Here is a 25,949-nt window from a genome sequence, read left to right on the forward strand (position 1 = left end):
GTTTGGGAATGGAAATAATGGAGTAGTCAGTCAATAGTGCTGACCTCAACCCGTATGAACACTTGTGCATGCTGTTCATGCTCGAGTGGCCAAAATAAGCACTTGGGTTGAAGTGTCTGTATTCGTGGGCATACAAATGCATGTTATTTAACTAAGAACATTATTTTTCTCATATTTATTTGATGGTGTCCTATTAGATTGTCCGAAATATGTCTGAGCTCAATAAAGGTTTGGAAATACTATTTTATTTTATTCAACAGCTATTTACTTAAGAGAACATTATTTTTACATGAATACAGTGGTTAAATATTTTAGACAGGAGGTCCGCCGCCACGTGTTTATGTCTCGTCCCAAGTTAATAAAGTCCCGGTGGATATTTGATACTATAAAGCGGCTTTACGATGTGTTGTGATCTGTTCTTCATCATCGTTGGCGGTATCTAAGCAGCCTCACACTGCTGCCTTCATGATTTAATTCTACAAAAATGTAGCGCACACTGCTCGAAAAGGCAATTTATACCATCAGACTTGATAAATGTAGGCCACTATATTTTCCCATTCGAAACATCTCACGGCACACCAGCAAATAAAAATGTCAAAAGATATTAACTGGATAGTAAAACAAAAAATCATCTGGGCTTACACGTGTCCTTAGAAATGTAAACTCTGAGCTGATCTACTTTCTGGGAATAAAGAAAGACCAATTAAGTGAAATTGAATTTTTTTTTTTTTTGCCGCATACCAAATATTCTCTTTCTGCTGCGAATCACTTTTCGATTTTGATGCGAGACAGGCTTCTTCCCAGAAGTCTCCAACTTTACTTAATAAAGATGTTTTGAACTTTCAGCAGTCATAGCAGATTTGGATATACCCAAAATAAAAGGCTGTTAAAGTTAAAAATTGCACTCGCATCAGCCATTTCAGTGAGCGTGTTTTACTGGTTATCGTTGCCATGGAGACGAGTGCTGACCCGAGTGAAATGGTGAAGAAAAACATATTTCCATTGATATCCAGCCGCCACACAGCAGCGGCCCATCTCGTGCGCGGCCATGAATGGGCCGGTGGCTGCACTATGAGCTAAGTGCAGTTGATTACAGCTACAGAATGTCCAATTTAATCCGAGGAAAAAGGGATGTCACAATTCGCCGCCGACTTGACATCAGTCTGTTTGTGTCATGTTTGACCTTATTTAGCTAAATGACCTCTTTGAGAGAAGCCAGGTAGCTCCTCGACAGTCAATCTCCCCCCCCTCCCCAACTCATTATTATCATCAGCCTCGGAAAATATTCTGTCCTCTTCAAATGGCCTTTTAGTTAAAAAAAAAAAAAAAAACAGGCTCCAGTGTGTCTGCTGGCAATAGAAGATGACCCAGACACTCACCTTTAATCACTTTGAACAATAGTAGTTCTGGGAAATCTCGACATCTTAACACAAGCCCTGTCTACACATGGCCTTTCCTATGCTCACAATTACATATCCGTCCTTTGCTTTTTTTTTTTTTCTTGCTTTGACCAATCGATCTATAGCAAAAATGTCAAACAAATTTTTGTCGTGGGCCATTATGACTGTCAAAGCCTTATATTGTATACAGTATAGGCTACACAACAAATTGATGAATGATTAACTTTAAAATCAAAGAGTAGTAAAAACTGTTTAAAATATTTAAAAAAATGAATGGAAAAACAATTGCTAGCAATAACTTTTTTTTTTAAAGGGAACAAAATTTTTAATTTAGTATTGCCACATGAAGTCAATGCACAATTTGTTACATAAAATGATGTGACGGGCCGTATCTGGCCCCCGGGCTTCGAGTTTGACACCTATGATCTATAAATTCACACGTAAAGACTTTGCTGATTATGCAGTCCAACTCCAACAACTGTCTCGACAACAACGTGGCGTCAGCAAACTCTAAAATCCATCCGGCCATTTTTTATGCTTCTTCCCCTCTTTAGGCTTGCGGGCTGGTGCCGTGTATGAAATCAACCAAACGATCTGGCGATGTTTACATTTGAATCTGATTTTATAGCAATGTGGCGCCCCATGCAGCTTTGATGGCGTGTCTGTTTATCTTTCTAAAAGCTCGTTGCCATAGTGCAGCCTCCACGACTAGCCCTTGTTTACTTGCTTCCATCCTCATCGCCCTCCTGTTGTTGCTTCACACTGCTCCTTTCTCTACAGACGGCACCGAAGCACGCAATCTGATTTATCACTGTCTGTTTGGCACCGATGACCTCCATGTGCTCGTGAACAAAAGAAAAAGGCTGATCGGAGCAGGTGTAAATCTGCATTTCTGGATGATTATCGCACATAAAAGTCATTTTAACATCAGTTAAATGCATATGAGCTGTCATAAAAAAATTACACCCCTGACAAAGATGCTTGTGCCAGACTAAATGGGAGGTTCTGGGAATCATTTGGACTCGTTATATTATTCCAAAAGTGCCAAAAAGCAGCCTAATTACCAAGCACTCATGCATGTTAAATTTCATTACAGTTTTAGAAGCTTCAAGAGTTTTGTTATTTAATAACGGGGGTGGGCATTTTGTTGGCTTACATATTGATTACATATGGCTTAGTTGTGACCAGTTTTATATTCTGTTTCTCGTTGAAAAGTAGGCGCTATGAAATCAATGTTCTCATGCTGGGCTGTTTGATTTTCAAATCTTATTGAAACAAACAAAGGCATTTTTCTTATGAATATGTATGTGATCCCGAATGGTACTTAAAACGTCACGCTCACTTGAAAATTGTCCTCCTCAGCCCCCTTTTATTATGTATAATGAGGCCGGTTGCCATTGTCATGTAAATGCTTGATATTTTTTCTTTTTTTAATGAAAAAAATGATTCAGAGAGCCTTTTTGCAGCCTTGCAAGGCAACCATGGTCATACTTGAAAAAGACGTGGGCACATCAACAGATGTCTAATGCATTTCCAAATAATAGGTTAGATTTGTACTTTTAATTTGTAGTTTTGTGTTTGTATTACTCTAGTATTGTGAACTTTTAGAAAATACGTTGTGTCGGGAAGGTTCCCGTCAGATCGTGTCAAACAGTAAATATAAGGTTTAGAAATTACTCACTCAGGTCAAGTCTGGAAGCGGACAGGAAGAAGTGGTCGTGCTGGTTATTGACTTCCGTGACCTCATGGCTTCATCCTCTCTGGTGCCCAACAATCTAATGAAGGTTTCCAGTCACTTCCAAGGTTTATAGATTGTCCTCAAGCACTGCAAGTTTCCTAATGGCGGAATATAAAACATGCACATTTTTGATAGCTTTCTGTTGATATTTTTTTCCCCTCATACATGATTTATGGAGGGATGGCATTCACTTTGTTTGAAAATATTTCAATAAAAAATGGCCGCACTGCAAACTCAATACCATTAGTCAAATTGTCAAAAAATTCTAGTCTGCTGTCACGATAAGATAAGACTGCTCAGTTTTGACTGCTACTTGTTTAACAATATATTTATTGCAATTGGATTTTCCTTTCAATCTCCACGCTTTTGTTAGCAATAGCTAGCTCATATGAAGTGCAAGTCGAGAAATCATTTCCAACTTTTCCTCATACATATTGTATAAGTCGCTGACGGGTGTCATTTTAGATTAGATGATGGGAAAATTGAACGACTGCTTATCGCGGTCGGCTGTTTCACATTATGTCGAGATGTTATCGCAAGTTCTTATGTTACATATGGGCTCATCTTATGTTGTGTTGTTTTCATCTCAGCTCACCCAATGTTTGTCGTATGATACATGATCTCATCTGATCTAACATGATTACATAGTTATCTTTTGTTACATTATCATTTTGTAAGGTTTATCTTTCGCCACATCTTTTCTCATCCTATGGATCCCATGTCACATTATCTAATTCTTCTCATGCCCTTTTTTAGCTTTGCTACAAGCTAGCTCACTTCTCCTCATATAAACACATATTTCCGAGGAAAATCAATCCAGTCTTTAACGTCAACAGCGCTTTATGGGAAAGTGACGTGACTAGAGTCGCTCTTCAGTTCATGAGTCCTCTTACGAAACTAAACATATGAAGGAATACCAGACAAGAGCTTTTACTCCTTAGTGGTTTGACATTGAGCTAGCGCTGTTTGTTTGAAGTCTGGTTTAGTCTTAATGGGGGATCCATTTATTTGTTTCGCTCCACTTTGCAGAAATGACCACAGAGTTAAACCGCAAGAACACCTGGATGCTATTCGGCAGCAAACACATGCATTATTCTTAGCAAATTGACCTCCGCAGTCTTCTCTTAGCATTTGTCTTTCTGTCGTTTTCCCCACATGCCTCACCTTCTTGACCAGTGAAGGTTTGTTGGATAACTTCAGCTCATTATCTAGCTTCCAGTCAATCACAGTAGTAAGTGGTACACCCATGTACCTCTCTGTCTTTTTTTTTACACATGGGAATTGGAAGGTGGAAGGTGTCATGCAGAGAGAGTCGGTTCTCTCAAAATCACAAATTCTCCAGCACCTCTAATGAGGACCGGTAGTTTCTCGGCTATAATACAACACTGTCATTCCACATTATTTCTCGAGAGTATCTTAAAACTAGTCTTCCCAAGAGACACGAAGATTTTTTGCCATCCTAAAAATCTTTGTCCGTGTTATTCATAAAGTCCGACCTATGGCTTGACCCAAGTCAAGTCAATTTGATTTACACAGCCCTTAATCACAAACTTGTCTCAAAGGGCTTTACATGGAGAGAACAAACTGAAACCAGCCAGCACAGGCTTAATCAAAAGCCATAGCATAGAAATATAGCATACCCACCTCTTAAAAACATTTGAAGGTCGAAACAATATTAGCCAACACGATATAATATAATGTACATTATCTGGAACAGTTCACAATCAATATTTCCCTCATAACATGACAAAAACAAAAAAACATATTAAATAAAATATATTCTACTCACAGGAGATTTCTCATTTGGGCTTCCTTGTCTTTTCCTGTTCCAGTCACCTGCTGCATGCTACTAGTTAGCCACGCCCACTTCTGCTTACCTGGCCAGGCAGTTACTCTCAATCTCTTGCTCACTCGCTCCAACATTCTTCCTTGCATCGATACTCTGTCCTCGATTCGAAAAGTCACAGCAACCTGGGGGATGACCAGCACGATTAAAGAAATGATCGTCTCCTCCCTTGCTATCAGAATTCTGATATCAGCACTGTTTCCACGACAACGGGCCATTTTAGCACCATTTCATTTGGGTGTTTCAACAAGCTTCACTAACTCAGCTCTTCATCCTCCGTTTGAATTATACTTTGCCTCAATTGCTTTGAAACCATTCCAATGTACTTATCTTTTTCTCTATCTCATTGTAGCTACTTGTTCTTTTCTATTCTCTGAGGCTTTTACAGTCCCGTTTAGTCGATACACCTAGCTTCACCTTCTCGATCTATCTTTCTCTGTTTGGCAGAACCTACAGGGGATCGATTAATGGATTCGCTGGAACCTACAGACCTGCTTGAATTTATTTGAAAGTTGTAAACAAGTTTAAAAAATAAAAAGCTCCTCAATGTTAAAGCCACTCGCAGCACCAGGGGAACATTTTCGCCATCATTGCTAGCATCACAATTACATTTAGTTTTATTCAATTGCAAGCAATGATGTGAAACAGCGTGCGCATAATTGATGAGATTTTCCTGTGTGCAGCCTGATTCTATCTTATTTGAGGAACATTTGAGTTTGTTCAGGTAATAGCTCTCTTTGCTACTTCCAACTCATTTCACAGATCCCCTGACAGCGATTCCATCTTGCACTGTCATTACGAATTACTGCACGTTGTGCGGTCACCCTGAAAAACAAGCAACAGGCCACATTAATGGCTGGCTCAATAAAAGGATCACTTACCTTTTATTGTTTACTACAACTACACTAAGCTCAGATATTAACACTTGACTGATTTATTTGGAATTAGCAACGTATTTTGTACAACCATATATTATTATAACATTCCTAACACTGGGGATAAATACTGTTTACAAAAGTGAGTCACTTTTTTTCACCTTTAGCAATGAACACTTCCATCATACTAAAAAGGCTTTTTTTATGAAACTTTCAAAAAATATTTGACTCACTTTGTTGAATGGAAAAACCTTGATGAATTTTTCTCGCTCAGCTTGAACAACAAACGGTTCATTTTTAATCGGTGGCTGACTTTGATCTCGGCACATCTTTTTTCGTTTTCTGTTTTAACGGCGCCTCTTGTGACATTTTTGCTGGTTTCATTCAGCCAGGCGTAAAATCGCAGAAGCTAATCAAGTCCCGGGCCCAGACAAATCGCTCTTGCGTGACTAATTGTTAGTTGAAGCTGCTGAACCTGCGCCCGGTGCTGCTGAGAAGGAAAAAAAAAAAAGAAAAGAAAAAAAGGGGAGTCACGAATAAAAACAACATCTTGAGAGCGACACTGCCAGTTTGCCATTTGGTCGCTACAGTAAATAAAAATCTGTCAATCATGGCATTGATGCCTGCGGGATGTCGATTGTTTAAAATGATCTTTTTTTTTTTTAACCTTGGCATGCATCAGTGACTGCAATCAGAGGTGCTGCCATGTTGTTTGGGTGATGAACTATGTGTGTGACTAATTGATTTTTTTTTCCTTAACCATTCAACTGTTACAAAACAATTACCTAATTGATGTGATATACATTTTTGATTTCACAAGGTGTTTATATTTATATGTGTCTGTCTGTAAGCTCCATCAAGTCCATCCAATTCCTGTTTACGGCCAAATAAAAGAGAGATGGGCTGTAGCATCGTCACACAAAATTACAAGGCTCTAATTTCCTCTGAGTGATTGCCCACTGCTGCTGAGTTGTCAGCAGGTCTGATCACAGTTGATCAATGGCTTGGAACACTCATTAAACACTCACAATGAAAATTGGGGCATGGAGAGGTGTTTATATGATTTTGGTCAGCTCGTTAAGCCCCATGAAACCGTTAGAAACATCAATCAGTGTGAGTCAATAGCTGCACTAATATACTTATATGTTGTTAAAAGACGTGACCTGGATTTTACAGACCTCAGAAACATTGGATGTAATAAAAAAAAAAAAAGTTTGACATGTACAATATTTAAATAAAAACTTTGGGAAGTAGAGCTACAATGTTGAGTGTCGATATGTTGACTTAGCTAACTTAGCTGGAGTGCTATGATAGCATAGAGTGGGTGTTAATTGTTAAATTGCATGCATTGTTTTAATAAATTAACATTTACAAAGATTTTTTTTTTTTAAATGTCTCTTTTCAGACCAGTTTTTAACTCGGAAAAACTAGCACAATGGGTTAGCATGTAAATGTTACCAAAGGGCGCTAACAGGAAATTAGACACACTACAGAAACGACAACAAAACTTCACTGAAATTGAAAATATTATTCATATTGTAAAGAAGCTAAAAAAAATAAAAAAAACAGCACCGTGGGGTTTATGGGTTTGATTTGCAACCTCGTGATATCCACACACCGCCGTGTAGTGTCACGGAAATAGCGACGGTATCGGAAAAACACCGGCACGATGAAATATTTTTATTGTAAAACCTCTTCTTAGGTTCTTTTCCTCTTTTTTTCCTTTGGCCGCTGCTTTGTGTGCAGCACACAGCATGTTCCACTTTGTTGTGCACCACAACAACACTAAACGGCGGGAGCCTTTGACTTTTCAGTCACACTGTGTCTCTATATTATTTGCTGTATTGCAAAGGGAGGGTGGTGGGGGAAGCCACTTGCAAGTGTTTTTTCCTTTTCATAAAAAGGGAAAAGTGAACAACATGGCATTTGAAAGCCTATGCTGGTGTTTTATCTCGGTGAGCTCCTGACACTGCAATTGCAATTAATGCCTCTGCCTTGTTGACACTGTCCACACCCACGCATGTCCACCCGCCCACATTACTGCTGCACACAGCAAAGCCTGCAAGTTTAACACAATCCCGTTTTCCAAAATGAATCAGTCTCCGAGCTGTAGAATTTCTCCCGAGGATTGAGAAGGAGCCAGCAGTGATCGTCTCTGTACGTGTGACGACTTTCTGCTGTTTTTCTTATTCAGTCTACCAGCAGCAACTATTGATCAGGCAACACCTCTTGCATTCATGAATAAATAATACAAGTAGTCGAGCCAAAAGAGGTTCTATGCGCCGCTGTCAATCGCTTTGGCTGTCTCAGCAGGGCAGTTTGGATTTCTTTTATCATCTAACATTTAGAGGTGGATTTTGTGAAGTCTAAATGGAGCCTAAATTAAGTGTTCAGACACTACATGTGAGTGATTGATAATCAATATTTCATTTGGGTTAAATGTGATCGTACGATCTCCGTCATGGTCTAGTGTAATTAATATCCTGTCTATGAAGTAAAGAATGATTCAGGACAACATACCTAAAGGTTGAACAGATCATTTGTCTTGTGTGATAGGCGACGAACAAAATATATGTGGAGGAAAAAAAAAAAACTCCCTCTCCCAGTCTCCTATCTTGGAACCATGTAGACGAAAATGTCAAGGTACGTGTTTTTTCTTTTTGACCTTTTTCAAACTCTGGAGCACATAGCAGACTATTTAAAAGTTCCCGGCAGACACCAGTTGTTGAAAACAGAAAGAAAACACGTCTCCTTAAAAGTAACAGCAGAAAGCATCAAATGAAATATGACAAGCATTAGTGCCCGGGGAGAGCGAGCTATTGCATTATTCAAGATCAATTAAGACTGGATGCTAATGGGAAAACGCAAACATTTTGCAAGGCTGGATGGTTTCCAAGTGGTTCAAATTTCCGATAATTAATTTGCTGCCATTATCCAGCCTTTCTTCATTAACAGTACGCCCAATCTTACTGTTTAATAATCTTAGCTGTGATATATCTTTAAAGCGTAGTTAACTACTCAAACTCAAGTAAAGTAGCTCCATTAATAATACGACCCTTAATATAATATTCCAACAAAATTCCGTCAAGACCATGTCGACCTGTACCTCAAACAGAAAGAGCTCTCTGTTGAAAACAAAAATGGAGATAATTTGGTCAAAGAACATGATTCAAAAGAGGCCATCTATAAACACAGGAGGAGGCTTAGGACACAAATCTATTGACCACACATAATCCCATCTTTTCATTCCGTCCAAAGTATTTTTGAGCCTCTAACAAATAAACACTCATCACAGGCACTTTGGGCTTTCAGCTGCTTCTACCTCCAGTTACAACTAAAAGGAATTTTCAGAAGGTGCCTCACAACTTGAAGAGTTCCGGAAGACATTGTTGGGTAGCTAAGGCTGCTAGCTGATTTAGCCTTGGTGCATGAACTGATGAAGCTTGGATAAGAGGCCAAACATCTTCTAAGACAACCGAAATAGTTGCAAGTTGGAAAGGCTTAGAGAGTACTCGGCATTTATTTGAAATTGGGTTTAGTGAAGTCGATTAATTAATAAAGCTTTCCAAAGCAGTCAATGTTTGAAATACTAGCATAATGCTACATTGTGACATGCTTGCTAATGTTCTTATTTTCTTTCCAGCTGTAAGACCAGGCTAATGTGTTAATTTTTTGATGAATGTTTTTTTTAATTTATTAGTTTTGTTGTTCTTTTCAACCCAGTTCTCATTTGCTTGGTTAGTGAAAAAGTGGAATCGTTGTTTTAGGTTAACGAGCTAGCTTATCTGTTGGCTAGGTTGATTAGAAGCACTTGTGGCTAACACCAAACTGTGGCAAGGATTTTTCTTTCTGGACCTGGATTTGACACTTCTGTTATTTGAATTTGTAGTTAGTATTTTAACTGACATCACTAATGTCATTGATCTATTAATAAGGCACATGAAATTGTGATTTACCTTGAACAGTTTGTTGTGTATTTCCGTTCTTTCAGCGAAGCGGTGCAAATGCTTCTTAAGATTTCCTTCAGGCTGAGGAGTGATGTGTGTAATTTTACAGCCAGTAAGGACTAATCAAGAATGATTTTCCCCAAGGGGAGACTGAGCGCAGAAAGTAGTTATAATAACACAACTAACAACATCATTTTCTTCGGTAATCTACTTTTATTTTTCCGTATTGAAAAAGCCGATAAGTGTGTTTAAACAGAGAGGAAAGTGGATCGCTTGAATCGCAAAGCTTTTAGCAGGGTTGCTTATCCTCTCCAGTGTTACATTGGAGGACGATGAGAAACATAACACCGGTAAGAAGCGTGCACTCCCCTCTTGTTTTCGGAAATTAAAGTTAGCTAATTTCTCATTTGCAGCCTAGCTTGTTTCATGTGAGCTGTCCCATTTGGACTATTGTGGCTAAGTGTTGTGATCAGTCCTGTGCCAGCGTGCGGGTTTAACAGTCAGGCTCATAATGTCGGCGATTTTAGAGGCTGAATTCAACGAGGCGCGCGAACGTGAGGTATATATACTCGCCGACGTCCTCGTCAAGCATGCGGTAATCTCTAATCGACCATTATTGGATCTTTTATGTGAGCGTAATCAAATGTAAGCTATTATTCTCATTAAAAAAAAGCTGTCAAGTTGCTAATTAGAATTGAAAATATGGCAGGATAATCCAGGAATGACTAAAGGTGTGAGGACATGAGGGAAATTGGGGCGATAATTATTACAGCCACGACATGGAGGTGACCAGATACAATTCCAAAATAAACCAAGAGGTGAAACAAAATCCAAAACACTGCCGACTCACTCAAGTTATGCATTTTTCGACTTTTTTTGTGTGTTGATCGCTTAGTAAATGTTGCTGTTGAATTAATTGATCAATTACAACAGGACCAGAAGTTCAATAAGGCTGAACAGCTGGAGTGTTGATTAAATATTGACTAATATAGTCCATTAAGAGCCTCAGTTTCCTTTGTGCATTCACACAAATGTATTTAATGTAATTCACAGAAAAACAACATAATCATTCAAAGCTTCAAATCAGAGTTGGTCATAATAATGGCTGCTCTATTATTGGATTTGAAAATCTTGTTAAATATTTCATCAGCCTGGCTAGTGGCAGGTAATTTTATTACTCCTGTGGGTTAGTCAGGTAATTTCAGCGAGGTGACTGCCGACGCCGAATGACACTGTGTGTACGAATGGCTCCGCTAACACCTGCTATGCACAGGCACCTCCGTCTTTTAAAAGCCCCTTGAGGCAGAAAGTACATTTTTTGTCTTTTCTTTTATATCTTACAAAAAATGGCTTAGGGTGGTAAACCTTTTCCAGTAAGTCTCTGATATTTTTCATTTTTATTTACCGTGCAAATCCTAACCAACATCATCCATTTCTCAACTTAATTAAAGTTCTGAGATTTCCACAGTAAGAGTCATTTGTGTTTTGATTTTAAAGTCATCATGATATTTAATATACCAGTAATGATGTTTAATATCATTCCAAAAATGCATTTGTTCAAATGAAAACATGCCCCTTGATATATATGCCGCCCACATCAGCACTTAAGTAGACAACAAATATGAACAAAAAGCCCTGAGCTAGTATTTGGGGTAATATAAAAGTAATATATTGGATTGTGAATATTATAACGGGAGGGGGGGGGGGGGCGCTAGAGAGAGAGAGAGAGAGAGAGAGAGAGAGAGAGAGAGAGAGAGAGAGAGAGAGAGAGAGAGAGAGAGAGAGAGAGACGCGAGGTGACAATTTCACTCGCAGTCGCACTCAGTTGTTCGCTGTTCACGCACCGTGCTAGAAAAAAAATCTTTCCTTATCTTAAAAAAAATAAAAATAAAAGAAGAAGAAGAAAGAAAAATCTAATTTGTAATGATGGAGTTCGCTACTTTCCCTCCGGATGACTTGTACGTGTCGTTAATTCCCTTCAATGCCAGCCTCCCCGACGCGCTCCTACTGGGACCGCCAAGAGGCGTCGGGACCAACTGGACCAACGGTACCAATGGGATCAACGGTACCAGCGCGCCCGTGGGTCGCGACACGGCGAGGGTTGTCATCGCTGTGTGCATCACCGCACTCTACTCGCTTATCTGCGTGGTGGGACTGTTGGGTAACGTTCTCGTCATGTACGGCGTGGTCAGGTATGAAGTGTTTGAGAATAATCATTGGGGGAAATTAATTTACACTCCTATATTATGCTATTCCACCCTCAACCAATATCACTATACTTTGTTTAAATTTAAGAATATATATATATATATATATATATATATATATATATATATATATATATATATATATATATATATATATATATATATTAAAAAAATCAATATATATGTATTATACATACATATATAAATTTTATTTTACTATTGATATACCACATTGATACAATGATGAGAAATACTGTAGCACTAATAAAATTGATAAAAACGTTTTATTTAAAAATATATTACCAGTCCTAATTTTTTTTTATTATTCCTATCCTTATACAGTTTTTCTCCCAATGCTTGAAGACAATTTACAATAAAAATAAAAAATAAAATGTATGTTTTCTCTTTCTTATGTTAATGATTAAGTGGAATTAGTGCCTCACTAAAATACCACACACAGTACTAACTACAGGGGAGGGAGAAAGTGTGATTTCCCACTGAGCCTTGCGCTAAAACCTCCTTATGGCACAAATTTTCCCCATGAGAACTGTTTTCATCAAATCAATGTATTTTTTTTGGGACGGGCAACACACTGTGATCAATCACTCCAATAGCTGTGCATAGTATTGATTTGTTTAGTCAGGCATTGCAGCTCATAGACAAGAAGCAGTTTGCTCAAATAAGTCATGAAGGAGCCGATACTACTATACGCCACAAAAAAGAAGCAATCTCGCTCCAAACGGCAGATGAGAAGGGTTTCTGCGCAGGAGTCATTTTTATACAAGTGCGATTTAATGGAGGTTAGAGCCATTGTGGCAGAACAGAGGCTCTTGTGCAGTCGCAACCCCATCACAGCTTTGTGCATCTAAAAAGCTTTTATTGTCTCTGGGAAAATGGCGTGTTATTGGGTTGAGAGATGAAATGAGGCTCAAATCCATCCAGTTGTTTGGTTTCCAACCTCGTTACGTTTTAATGGCGACCGCAGCGTAACCCTGCCGACTCCACGTTCACAGCGCTTTGCTCCTTGCCAGGTACACCAAGATGAAAACAGCCACCAACATCTATATCTTCAACTTGGCCCTGGCGGACGCCCTGGCTACCAGCACCTTGCCCTTCCAGAGCGCCAATTACCTCATGCGATCGTGGCCGTTCGGGGAGCTCCTGTGCAAATTGGTCATCGCCATTGACTACTACAACATGTTCACCAGCATCTTCACGCTCACCATGATGAGCGTGGATCGCTACGTGGCCGTTTGTCACCCCGTTAAGGCCCTGGATTTCCGTACGCCAGCCAAGGCTAAGATCATCAACATCGCAATCTGGATTCTGTCGTCAGTTATTGCAGTACCTGTAATGATCATGGCCGTTACCAAGGTGACAGACAAAGGTGAGGAGCTACAGAGATGAAACAATGTCAGACATCCTTTAGATGTTATGATACCATCGCTATTTATAGCTATTTGTGGCGGGGAAGCCCTGCGCGGATAAAGACTGCTAGTAATTAACAGCCAGGAAATGAGATTTAATTTAAAGAGGGACAGAAGATTTTTTTTTCTAATTGCCGCTTCATACGGCCATTTTGATGCCAAGGAACTATGTTGAAGTGAATGGCTTGACTTAAGCACCAGTAAATCCAGCTCAAGAACAATTGTCAAAGCAGGAGGTTAGGATCAAAGCTACAACCTTCAAGTTGAGAAGCAAACATTTAACTACCTGAGCCCCTCTAGAAATCGCTAACCTTGACAGTTAGCTTAGTTGCACAAAAATATTTTTTTGTCAAAGGCAGGCGCTTGTGCCGAATTGTGGGAGTAATGAGGCCGTAGAAGAGAACGCATTTGAGCTGGGTTATTAAACCGAAATTAGCCTATCCACATGAGCCTCCGTTCAACTGCCGTCGTGTTTTTTTTTTTCCTCCCCAGGTAGCGTCGATTGCAGAATCATATTTCCCAAACCCGAATGGTACTGGGACACGGTGACAAAAATCTGCGTGTTCATCTTTGCATTCCTGGTTCCCGTGTTTGTCATCACCGTCTGCTACGGTCTGATGATCCTACGCCTCAAGAGCGTCCGTCTTCTCTCCGGATCCAAAGAGAAGGACAGGAACCTGAGGAGGATCACCCGGATGGTGCTGGTGGTGGTGGCAGCCTTCATCATCTGCTGGACTCCCATACACATCTTCATCATCGTCAAGACCATGGTGAATATCAATCACAATAACCTCCTGGTGATGGCGAGCTGGCATCTGTGCATCGCCCTGGGCTACACCAACAGCAGCCTCAACCCGGTCCTTTACGCCTTCCTGGATGAGAACTTCAAGAGGTGCTTCAGGGATTTCTGCCTGCCCTATCGCACACGTACGGACCAGCACAGCTTCTCCCGCGGCCGCAACAGCACCAGGGAGCCTGCGTCCGTTTGCGCTCCCGCCAACAGAGACAGACAGCCGGCGTGACTAGGCGTGGACCGGGAAGGGATCCAGGAGGACCTCCAGACCGAAGTCACACAGTTCTCCACCACAGGAGTGTGAACATTTGTTCCACCACTGGCAGGTTTATCTGTAGCTCATGCCCAAACTTTTTGTGATGGATCCCTGTTGAAGACACTCAAAGCTTGTCTTTCAGTATCCTGAAAAAAATGCCAATGTGTGCCTGGAGATTCTAAACTGGTGGATACATATGTACGTAGAGATGAGTGGAAAAATAAAAATAGAAGAAAAAAATCATTCCCACAGGCACTTAATACTGCCTAAAATCTCTCGAGCGAAATTTTGGGTAATTCCGTTGAAAGTGAATTGAGTCAGACAGACAATAGATAGCGTAGGCTTAATTATCGAAATGAGCAGATGGGGCGAAAAAAGCATCGGTCTGAGCTGTCACTGGTTGCTAGGCAATATCTATATTAATCCATCCATCGATTTTCAGTCCTCATTATTATCACGGATGAGTTGCTCAATCGCTGTCATTTGTCATCATTTTCCTTCCAGATCAATTTAACAAAGACTAGCCATTTTCCCCAATGCTCTTTCTGTAACAAATTATTTTTTCAACACTACAGCACCAGCTGCTCGATATTCTTTGGACTCATCCCAGATGCAAAATCCCGGCAGGTGCTCCATCCAGTCTAAATGTGGCCACCATGACACCATTCGAACATCACTTTTTCCACTTGTGAGATGAATCCCCCATCCTCCTCCTCGCTAGTTGTCCAATATTGCCGAGGTTCAGACACATTAAAAATTCACCACACACTCCAAGCAGTTTTAAAATCAGCAAAGGCTTTTGGATATTTTGTCTCTACTTCAGCACAGTATTGGTTGCTAGCTACATTGTTGAGTGTCACTTTGAAGTGCTTGGAGATGTTCGAGCCATATTGGGAGAGAAGCGAAGCTCAACGTAAATAAACACTTCGCGCCGATGAGGTTGATATCTGGCAGTACATCGATCCAAAAAGGTCTGCTTATCCAATTTCGTCACAGCGCTCTGACAAATCATTACTGTAAATGATTTATATGTTTTATGACAATGCATTTAAATCCTCTTCTGCCTACTAACGTGTAAATGTCTCAGATGATGGCTCCCTTCACGGCTTGCATGCAATTGCCCCTGAGCCAAAGGAGGCATGAGAGACGTCTGTATCGCCGACAAAACAATGGCACTGCGACAACAATAGGCGAAAAGGATTTCGCACGGGGCCTTTTACTGTTGCTGTAGGCACTGATCCAGGATTTTTTTTTTTTTTACTCCCGTGCTAAAGGCGTCTTGACTGATGCATAGGGGGGGGGAGAAGATTATTATTTATGAATATATTTTAGAATATTAAATGGAGGGGCTTAACATATTAACTGAGGCATCACCCCTCAGTTTGTCCAGATAACTGACATAATTAAACTTTTGTAGACTCTGTAATTTTGGAAAAGGCCCATAAAGAGCAGTTAAAAAAAAAAGAATAATTATTCTGAAAATTTGATCCCCTTTCCTGATGACTAAGAATGGTGCAATGTGATTGGCTGGGAATTAGTTCAGGTTGTATCACGGTTGTCACCAAACTTCAGCGAATTTAGCTCACCAGTGACCCATTAGGATGAGCGCTATAGAAAATGGAAGGATGGAACTTTTGTCGATATAATGTATATGGAACGGGCCATTCAGAGAGAGAGCGACACCACAATGACAATAAGTCTTTGCCGCTTAAAAGGGAGAAACATGAATGCGCTAATGCGCTTCGGGAAATTGCAATCAATTTGCTGTAAATGTATTCTGGGATGGTAAAAAGAGAACCTCTGCTCCCAACATATCCAGTATTGTCTGTCGTTTCCACTCATCTCGTGGTAAGGCTGAACGTTTTTCTCTACATTCAGCCTATGCTTTGAAAAGGGGAAGGCGGCGCTATAAAGTCACTCAATGACCTCAAACAAGCTTCAAGGAAAGTCATTAGCAAGTCAAGGAGAGGCTTCCGATTTACATTACGTCTGATGGGGGGAATTATCTATCAAGGATGACTCGGAGATTTAAACGAGGTGATGTGTTTTTAAGCACATTTTATGTATAAATGTGGGACTGGTGCCAATGGTGGTATTTTTGTTCCAAATGTAAATATAAACACAGAATAGAGCATTCAGTGATGCTGCAATTTTTTTTTTTTGGGTTGCAATGTGCTGTCACGCTGTTGTACTGCTACGCTCGAGTCTAGTCAGCATATTTACATTAGACTAGATTTTCACAAAAAGTTATTTTTCTCTTCTATATTTTTTCTTGATGTGTAAAAAAAAAGTCTTATGTTAATATGAATTTTTATCCAATCATGCCTATAAAAAGAGAATTTGAATGTCTTTTAGGTCTTCAATGCTTTTAGCTGAATGTGAATCGTAATGCCTTAATCAGTTGTTTTGTGTGTCTAAATGTTGTTTTGGTTTTTTATTTTAACGCAGTGGACTTACGTTACATTAAACATTGACGTATAACTGATGGCGTGTAAATATGCACACACGTATATACATCTATGCGGGGGCCACTGCAAAGGATTGCGTTCTTTTGAAAATGGTGCTTTAAGAGCACTCCAATTTGTCATATACAGACTATCGAGAGCCTTTTATACTGTACAAAGTGCTTTGGCGAGCTTAATTGTCCTGCGAGGCAGCGTAAATCATCTTATTGAACCACACTAGTAGATTTTCATTCCTTGCAGTGATAGTTATCATGGATATCGTTGATATATATATTTAAATGCAGTGTATGAGCCAATAATTAGTGAGTATGATCATGATGAGCATCTGTGACCTGTGAGGGCGTTGTTATTAAGAGAACCACTAGGGGGAGAGTGAAAAGCACAATATGTCATTTGTCACGTCAAGGATAAAATTGGAAGCCGTCAGGGATAAAATTGGAAGTCGTGGCTACTCAAGTGTCAATCAGGGTACTAGGGGTGCAGTACTGCTTTTGGTCGTTTGGGGCGCTGTAGTACACTAACATTGGTCTCCCTACTTAGTGTTTGCAAAATATAATCGGTACCGATGACTTCGATTGTCGACGCCTGTAAATAATTCCTGAACTTGTTCATACGATGCATGTTTGTTCATTTATTTACTTCAAACGATCTGTTTTTTTTGCTTTATCAGGACTGGGATTTTTTTTTTTTTTATCATTTGCAGAGTGATGTTGACTCTAAACCAATTGTGGTTCCCATGGTAATAGCTAATAAAGGAACATGGAATATGTGAGTTTGTGTTGGGAATCTTATCTTTTTTCTCTCTCTCAGACACTCATTAAATATGGATTGCAAAGGATATCTGCTGAATATTAATCATGCATTTAACACGCCAATCAGCCGCACTTTTTTTTTTGGTCATAAAAACCGTATGGTCAAATACACTTGAATCTTACATGCCCACGCTCTGTTAGAAGACAGCTAATGTCTCTACGGAAGGAATAATTAATAAGCAGCACATCTCATCTGGATTGATTTCAGACTCCCGTGGATGTTGAAATGATTATTTCATGCCATGAGTTGAATAAAGGCATCTCGCATAAAAGAACGGCTGCTCAGCAAATTGTCGCCATGATCCAGCCGAGCTGAGCGCAAGACAAAACGTTATTATGAGGTTGGGGAGAAGGAGCGATTCTTTTCACCCACCACAGAGGGTGAGTAGATCATGGCTCTTATGAAATATACATGGTCTTGTCTCTACTGTATTCAGTATGCGGAAAATGACCGCATTCAATCAGTTTTTTTTTTTTGTAAATGGAAATAAAGTGGGTAGCACTGCATGTACTGCAATAGTTGGAAAAGTTATCTATCAAGATATCTATAGAGCACCACTATAGTGCTCAAACTGAAAACAAATGCATGAGAATAAAGTGATAAATTGGGAAATATATGCTTTAAATCATGAATAATAGGTGCATTTAGAACTAATATACCTGCATGGAGATGAAGACTAGTGAGGATGATGTTAGACTTGAATAAGTATGACCAATAATGAAATGGCCAATGTTTGGTTACATCACTATGAACATGTTTAAGTGGAATTCAAGAGGAAGAAGTACATACCTCTTTTGTTGGTTTCATTTTATTATTATCTACAAGCCTTTGTGAGAAATATTTGACGATCTTAAGTGATTAACATAATGGCAAAGTGATGAAGTGGTTGCTGGGCTCACCAGTGTTAGTTGGCATTTGCGAGATATTTTGCATTCTTGTCATTTTTAAGTCTTGAATGCCTCTTGTCTTGTAAGATCACAACGCGATTATGAAAATTAAGCTGTTTTGTGGAGGGGGGCCGGAAAATAATATTAATTTTGTGACTTTGCTCACATATTTTTCATGATTTTACAATTTTTCATCTGGCCCAAACACTCCCTCAAATTTGTTTCTTATTTTATTTGTTAATTTATTTATGTGGGTGTATTTTATATATATATATTTTTTAAATATAAATAAATAAATAAATAAATAAATAAATTCTATTCAGTGCGGTGGACAACTTTAAAAACACAATCTGTCAACATCAACTAGGAAACTCAAACAATATCTCCAAGATGCATTTGGCCCACAGTGCCATTTCTGTCTGATAATCTAAAGCTCCCATGTGCCCCACTGGCAACATGTCTGAGTTTTGCTCTTTCTTCCTTTCTTTGCCAGGTTGAAAGCTTTCTCTCTGATTGGGTATTGAACATTCCGTAAAAAGGCAAACGTGGATTCATGCAGCAATGAATGATGCACACATAATTAAATACATTTATAGTTGCACTTGTGCCTTGGTGCTAATTAAAAAGAGGCGAGAATGTTGCTCACATAAAGCTTGGCGCTCGCTTCTACTGTATTCATGTGTCACGAACAAAAGCTCATTCAATCCAACATGTGTGGTGAAAAGCTGCGAGACTTTTAAATGATTTGCAGCTCATATAGCTGCAGAGCACAAGACACGAGTAAGTCAACTACAGCACACCAACACCTTGAGAAGACTGATTTGTACTTTAGCCCACATCTTTTTGTGCGGAGGATTAAATCATGGTGGAATATGTCCATTTTTATTCAGAAGTCAGCAGTGCAAATTTCTAATTCCGAGCAAGTTGCATTAGTAATGCAGAGTTTCCCGGCAAAGGATTAGGCCTGCTGTTTTGTGCATCCACCCGACACTTTACATTAAAACAGAGAAGCAAATAGCTTGACTTTTACGCCAGCGGAATCCCTGCTGGCTCCAAGCTCCAAACTGGGTGCTATTAGCCAGCTGGGAGTCACAAAACCCCAAACTAGCCAATTTACTCATTTCGCAGTCAGCCTTTAACTTTAGCTGCAATGAATGCTTACATGTTTGCTGCAGATGATCCAAAACTGAATTGATCATAGAATCAATATGACACAGAGCAGAGGAAAGCTAATTGAAACAGATGTCTAACATCAGTTGAGTTCTTCTGCACTGCAGCTGCTGGTCATCTTTCGAGGGGGCTTCACAGCAACCCCCCCCCCCCCCCCCCCCCTCAATATATCAAAGCAATCCGCAGTGATTACGAATATGGTCCGCATCGGGTATAAGTAGCTCAATAAGTGCGGACTTCTGAGAAATTCATTTGCTAATAATGTCCTATTTGCTTTCCAGCACACACACACAGGTCCACGCGAGCTCCGAGTACAACCGATGCTCTCGTCCACATGCCATGGCAACAGGCAAGCACTCAAAGCATTTACCACGAAGTTTGTTATCTCATACACTGATGGGATTTCTTTCTCTCTTTTTTTGGGGTAGTAAATCTCAACGATATATTCACCTGCCATAACACCGGAAGGAGCAACTCAAGCCGCGAAAACGGGCTTCAGAAAAACAAGATGTAATGAAAAAAAAATCTTTTTCCCTCTCTACATTTGTTTTTTGACATTTTACCTACTCTGGGGTCAGTATTTGTGGACAGGATATTAAAAATGAATACGGTTTTCACTGCAGGCAGATTTGTAATTGACATAATACTGACAATAACAATAATATATGGTAGCCCCAAGGCAGAGAAATATCTTTTGTGTCTGACAATGGCTCCCTTGGAAATTGTGGCAGACGTGCCTGACTTCATAAATATAGCTGCATATATTTGAAGACGCAGACAGCCCATAGTTCATTTTAAAACATTATGATCTAAGTTGCATAGCAACTAGAAAGATGGAAGAAAAATGCACCAAGCAGCAGTGACACGAGTTTTTTTTTCATCAACAAATATATAAATATCAAAAAATTTAGTTTGTGTACATCTGCTTTTGTGTACTTTACACTTGACATTTTTTTTAAATAAACCAATCAGCAATGAAATAAGTTTTTCTGTTTTGTGCAAAAAAATAAAATTAAAAAACAAATAAATTAGAGAGAGAGGGAGAACTTAATTTTGTGGAAAAGCTCAATTTTCTCCCCACACACATTTAAAAATCAATTTTCAACTGAAAAATAAAAGAGCAGTTTTTTTTTCCATTCGCTCCATGGTGGAGTGATGAAAAGAAAGCACATTGTCAACAAACATTACAATTATTGATGGACGTCTGCTTACCAGATGACAATTTGATTAAAATGCAAGAAAAAAAGCACAGCAGGATATGGCTCACCTTGTCTTGTTGGAGATTCATCACAACTTGCAGGCTGACAAGCTCATTACAGATGCACAGCGGAAGACAAAGACACAAATCAAAAAGATGCAAGTGAATGCATGCACTAGGATTTGCTTCAGCTTTATAACACAGATCCGGTTGCCATAATTAACTTTCCTTGGCTTTATTATGCTAGGATCAATGTTTTCAAGACATTGTTTTACATTTTTCTTCGATTTACCTGGACACTTACCTTTTACAACTTAGACATTTTGTTTGTACTTAAGACACTCCTGGCTGGTATTTTACAATTTAAAGCTATAACTTATGCCAATTTGATTGATTTGTAAATTAAACTGTGTTTTTTTTTTTTAATGTTTCTTAAGGCCAAAAGGGTAGCAGTTTGATTAAACAAAAAATATGGGATATTACTCTTTAGATTATTTTTTCTCTCCAAACACATTAATGTGTCCCTCCATAAAGTTTGCCAGGGGTTATGAGTCACCGACTGGTCGTGATGAAGACCATGTCAGAGCAGAAGGTTGCCCATAATGACTCTTGGCGCCGCGCAGTACGTTGGCACATACATCAGTGGCCGACTTTGAGGTTACATCATGAGATCAGTAGTAGGCGTCTGTTCTACACGGGCGAGCACAAGTCAGCAGACCATCTGGCAGACAGGAGGTCCAGAACCAGGAGGACAAACAGGGTCATCTGGAAACATATTTGCCAATTCCCTAATTCGCCTGCATTTTGAGCCTAATAATTTGAAACTGGCTTTAGGGATGTTCCAAAGCGTTTCGACCAAGTTCAATAAGTTTCACCTGCATGTTAGAAAAAATAAATGTAGAAAAGTATAAGGATTCCAAAAAAAACATGTAATATGATTGAATTTATTCTCAGACAGGAACAATAGCAAAATACAAAACAGTGACCCAATTTCATTGAAAACATTTTTAGTATTTTCTCTGGACAGCAGCTTGACAGACTCAATTGGCATAAATGTCTTGTCTAAATCAAACACCATGCAATTATTGCTTTAAACCAAAGAAATAAAAGGCATTCTTTAAAAGTCCAGTCTGGGCCTAATTAAAAAGGCTCTTATGTACACATAGTCAAACTTCACCTATCACAGTCATACTAATGACTTTTATTTATTGAAAACGCACCAAAGGAATATGGTTTTTAAAAAAATAGCTTTGTAGTCATACCTATCATGACATACTCAAAGTGTCCACCACCATATTAGGCACATCACAAAAGGCGGCCACTTAGCTCTTCTACTCTGCCATGATGGAGCCAAAACAAGACAATGATCTTTCTCCACCACCATCACCACCACCACCACCACCACCAATTTCAGGCACAGTGAACACGGCTGAAGCATCATTACACACCTGAGAGGCTCATCAACTTTCCTGATTGTCTTTGACCAAAAGCACTGTGTGCTGCCCTCCACTGGACACCATCAGAACTGTGCAATTTTCCAGCTGCTTGCCGGTCATTTTCACAGGGCTCCATTCGTCGTCCTCCTGGCCTGTGCCGAGTTGCAAATTGGTGCCCATTCCCCAAGCGTACGCAGACCCTAGAGGAGGCCAACATTAGGCATTTTGAAGAAAACGTGACTCGAATTGAAGACCTGGAAGCATTTCTCACCATCTTTGGTGACCGCATAGCTGACAGAAGCCCCGCATGTCACTCTGCTAGCTGGTTCAATCCCACCGACGGGTGTGGGTTCACTTTTCTCTTCAGCTTGTTCGCCGAGGCCAAGGCGCCCATACTCGGCTCTACCCAGGCTGTACACCTGTCCTGTTAAAAGATCTGGCGATTTAGACTCTGCAAAGAAATAACCCCTGAACTAATCCTTCTTTTTACCTTCCGAGTTGAGGCAGACCGTGTGATGTTGTCCTCCAGAGAAATCAACCCAGGTGGAGTTTGAATTTTTGAAGCAGGTCAGTTTCACGGGGACGAAAAACATCTTTGAGCTTTTGGTTCCTGGATGCGGGAATCGAATACAAGCGTGTCAAGTGACAACTTGTAGCTGTTGGAGAAGCCACATCTATTCAGATAGCAGGACACTTACCCAACTGTTGATAGTTGGAGAGGCCAAATCCATAAATGTGCCCGTCTTTGGACAAAGCAAATGTGAAGTAAGCCCCGCAAAAAGCGTCGACAAAGTGGACTTTCCCTTTCACTTTGACCATCTGAGGAGTCAACAGACGATCTACAAACACACCAACAGCGTCTGGATTAGCATAGCTGATGACTTTTACAAGAGCTGCTGAGTCTTGCGACTCACCAAGGCCTTTCCTGCCTCCCCGATTTGAAAACTGCTCAGGCACCCTTCCGAGCTGCCCCTGCTCAGCAGTGCCTGATGTGTAGAGATTTCCCTCTATGGTCACCATTACAAGATGGTCGTTACCTGCCAAAACACAAATCAACGTCAAAAACTCAGGTTCAAGGATGTGTTGGTGGCGCGACTCGTCGCTACCTGATACAACTTTCACGACAGCTTCCGTCAAGGGAACTTTAGTTGGAACATCGCTTGTTTTCATAGGATCCAGGAGACCTATAACGCCATTACTATCCTGTGGGGAAAGGAGAAATATTACACACTGCACAAGAAGATATTAAATACCAACATGCCATCGGCTTTTCCAGTGACAACATACATCATAATGCAAGAACAAATCAAGTCTCCCCCCCCAGAAAAACCCGCTACCATGGCTCGAATTTTTAGATACGTACACATTCGTATCAACCAATCGGATTAGACATACAAGTGCTGATTAAACAATTCCTATGCTGTGTACTTCAAGCACTAAGTGAGGGTTCTTCAGGGAAATCTTCTCCAGTCTTAATAAAGGGAGCTGGAATGCCGGAGGTAAGCAGGGATAATAGAGATGTAATTACCAGTGTGCCACTGAGTACTATATTAATGAAAATGCAATGACTAAAAAAAAAAAAAAACAAAAAAAAAAAAACAGTGACACACGTAAGGACCAGACAGATAAAAACAACCCAGTAAGATTAAACTAGTTAAAGCTGTACTTTGACTTAATGAATTTCTGTCTCCTGATCTTCAAATGCTTTAATTGCAACGTTTTAAATAAGCCCAAGGAATTGCATCACGTTATTAGTGTGTGTGTGGGATTCATAGCCAGCTAAGGGGCTTCAAAAGGTGAAAAGCTAACAACTTGGCTCAGGAGACGTGACAGCTTAACAGTTGAGGTGGAAGGGTTGGAGCTTTCCTGGCAAACAATATGCAGGAAGGTGACAATTGTGGATTTTTGGGCGATGGATTTAGACCCAGATGGAAATTCAACAATACTGTCAACACCTAGTAAATAATTGGTATCTCAGCCTCTGTAGCAGATAGACACGTCATTACACAAGCATTGGAGATATAGGACATAGGAAAAAGTAAGACAACTGACCCTGAAGGTTCCCCACACATACACAGTTCCTTCCTCGGTTAGTGCAGCAGTGTGGCTGTCTCCTGCTGACACCTGGACCACCTTCTCCTCGAGCACAACCTTCCCGGGAGTCATTTCAGACCCCTCCTCTTTTGTGTCCCGACCAAGGGCCTTTTCATCATTGCAGCCAAAGGTGTAAACCTAAACAAAAAAGTGTTTCTTGAGATTAATGCATCCATGGGTCACTTGAGTGTCATTTTAGATTGACTTACCATGCCAGTCTCACTGAGGCACACAGTGTGCATGCCCCCGGCGACCACCTGCACTATTTTCTCAGGTAGCTGCACCAGAGCGGGCTTTTTCCTCTCAATGATGTCCTCTCCTAAGCCCAGCTGTCCGACATCACCCTGACCCAAAACAAGAACGTGGCCCGCCTCCTTGCCATGACTCCTGTGGTAAACTGTAAAATCATAATCACAATAAAAACGTGTATGAAATTTCTAGGCTGTAAATACACCAACCCAGCCCCAAAAAAGATATATATTTCACATGGTACTGACCTACTCATACAGAACTAGTTATTTAATGATGAGTTAGTATGACTGACTTGATAAAACCATTCATTACCTTTGACTTTCTTTGCATTGTTCACTTCTTCAATTGCCTGTGACTTCCTCTTGGGGGACATCTTTTTAGTGGCCAGAAGAGTATCACTTAAATCCTTTAATGACAGATATATAAAGAGAAGTGATTATTGTATTAATGTAAAATGCTTTGGCTCAATCTCAACCTTTTGCCACACCCGCAACCCAAATCTGCGCTTGCTCCGTTCCTGCTCATTTGCATGTAAATGCAAAGTTTTGTTCGAATTCAAACGCGATTTTAATTGAATTTATTTCTCCGTTAATGCATGTAGACTGAGCTTACTTCTATAGACTGCAAGATTCGAACCTTGACAGAGCAATGCAGTGCGTTGGGAACTTCTGCGCGCGTTTCAAAGCTAATATAGCCTCGAGTAAGCGTCTCGTGACTAAGCGCATTCTAAAAGTGGGTCAAAAACGACGAAGTTCAAGTAATGCAATTTAGATAGCAGAAAACTATAAAACTAAACAAATGTTGGACGCCGAAATGTTTTTTTAAGCACAGCTACACATGGCAAAGACTGCTAGGTTTAGTTAGCGGCTTGAACGTGAGATTCAGGAAGGTTTGAGACGTAACTTAACCGCTTAACTTAACCAACTTCGTCATTGTACTTGTGCTAAACTCTACGCTAAACTAAATAATGTTTTAAATTTACAAACCTGGGATTAGTGCAAGTATGAACAGGCTAGAAACTAGCATGCACATGCACAACACGCAGCTGACTACCGGTTCTAGCGGGGTGAATACTCTCGCGATAACTTCGGTCGTGATTTAGAAGCCCCGCCTTCTTAAAGAGACAGGTACACTTAAAATCTCCG

At 40.0% G+C, this 25,949-nt stretch overlaps 2 protein-coding genes across 2 annotated transcripts; one reads left to right on the forward strand and one right to left on the reverse strand.

Annotated features, from left to right (window-relative positions):
• Nucleotides 1-11,581: 11,581 nt before the first annotated feature.
• oprd1b (opioid receptor, delta 1b) lies at nucleotides 11,582-17,726 on the forward strand. The gene is made up of 3 exons (XM_049731329.2): nucleotides 11,582-11,998; nucleotides 13,045-13,400; nucleotides 13,933-17,726. Exons 1-3 carry the CDS (start codon nucleotides 11,730-11,732, stop codon nucleotides 14,460-14,462), a joined length of 1,155 nt encoding a protein of 384 aa, XP_049587286.1. The 5' UTR covers nucleotides 11,582-11,729; the 3' UTR covers nucleotides 14,463-17,726.
• Nucleotides 17,727-21,952: 4,226 nt separating this feature from the next.
• On the reverse strand, nucleotides 21,953-25,899 carry rcc1 (regulator of chromosome condensation 1). Its single transcript, XM_049731313.2, has 10 exons — nucleotides 25,791-25,899; nucleotides 25,117-25,210; nucleotides 24,762-24,949; nucleotides 24,511-24,690; nucleotides 23,565-23,661; nucleotides 23,373-23,495; nucleotides 23,157-23,297; nucleotides 22,949-23,068; nucleotides 22,730-22,882; nucleotides 21,953-22,658 (listed from the first exon to the last, which is right to left on the reverse strand). Exons 2-10 carry the CDS (start codon nucleotides 25,175-25,177, stop codon nucleotides 22,483-22,485), a joined length of 1,239 nt encoding a protein of 412 aa, XP_049587270.1. The 5' UTR covers nucleotides 25,178-25,210; nucleotides 25,791-25,899; the 3' UTR covers nucleotides 21,953-22,482.
• Between the last annotated feature and the right edge of the window lie 50 nt (nucleotides 25,900-25,949).

Source organism: Syngnathus scovelli, chromosome 9, assembly GCF_024217435.2.
Source record: "Syngnathus scovelli strain Florida chromosome 9, RoL_Ssco_1.2, whole genome shotgun sequence".
Classification (NCBI taxonomy): Eukaryota; Metazoa; Chordata; class Actinopteri; order Syngnathiformes; family Syngnathidae; genus Syngnathus; species Syngnathus scovelli.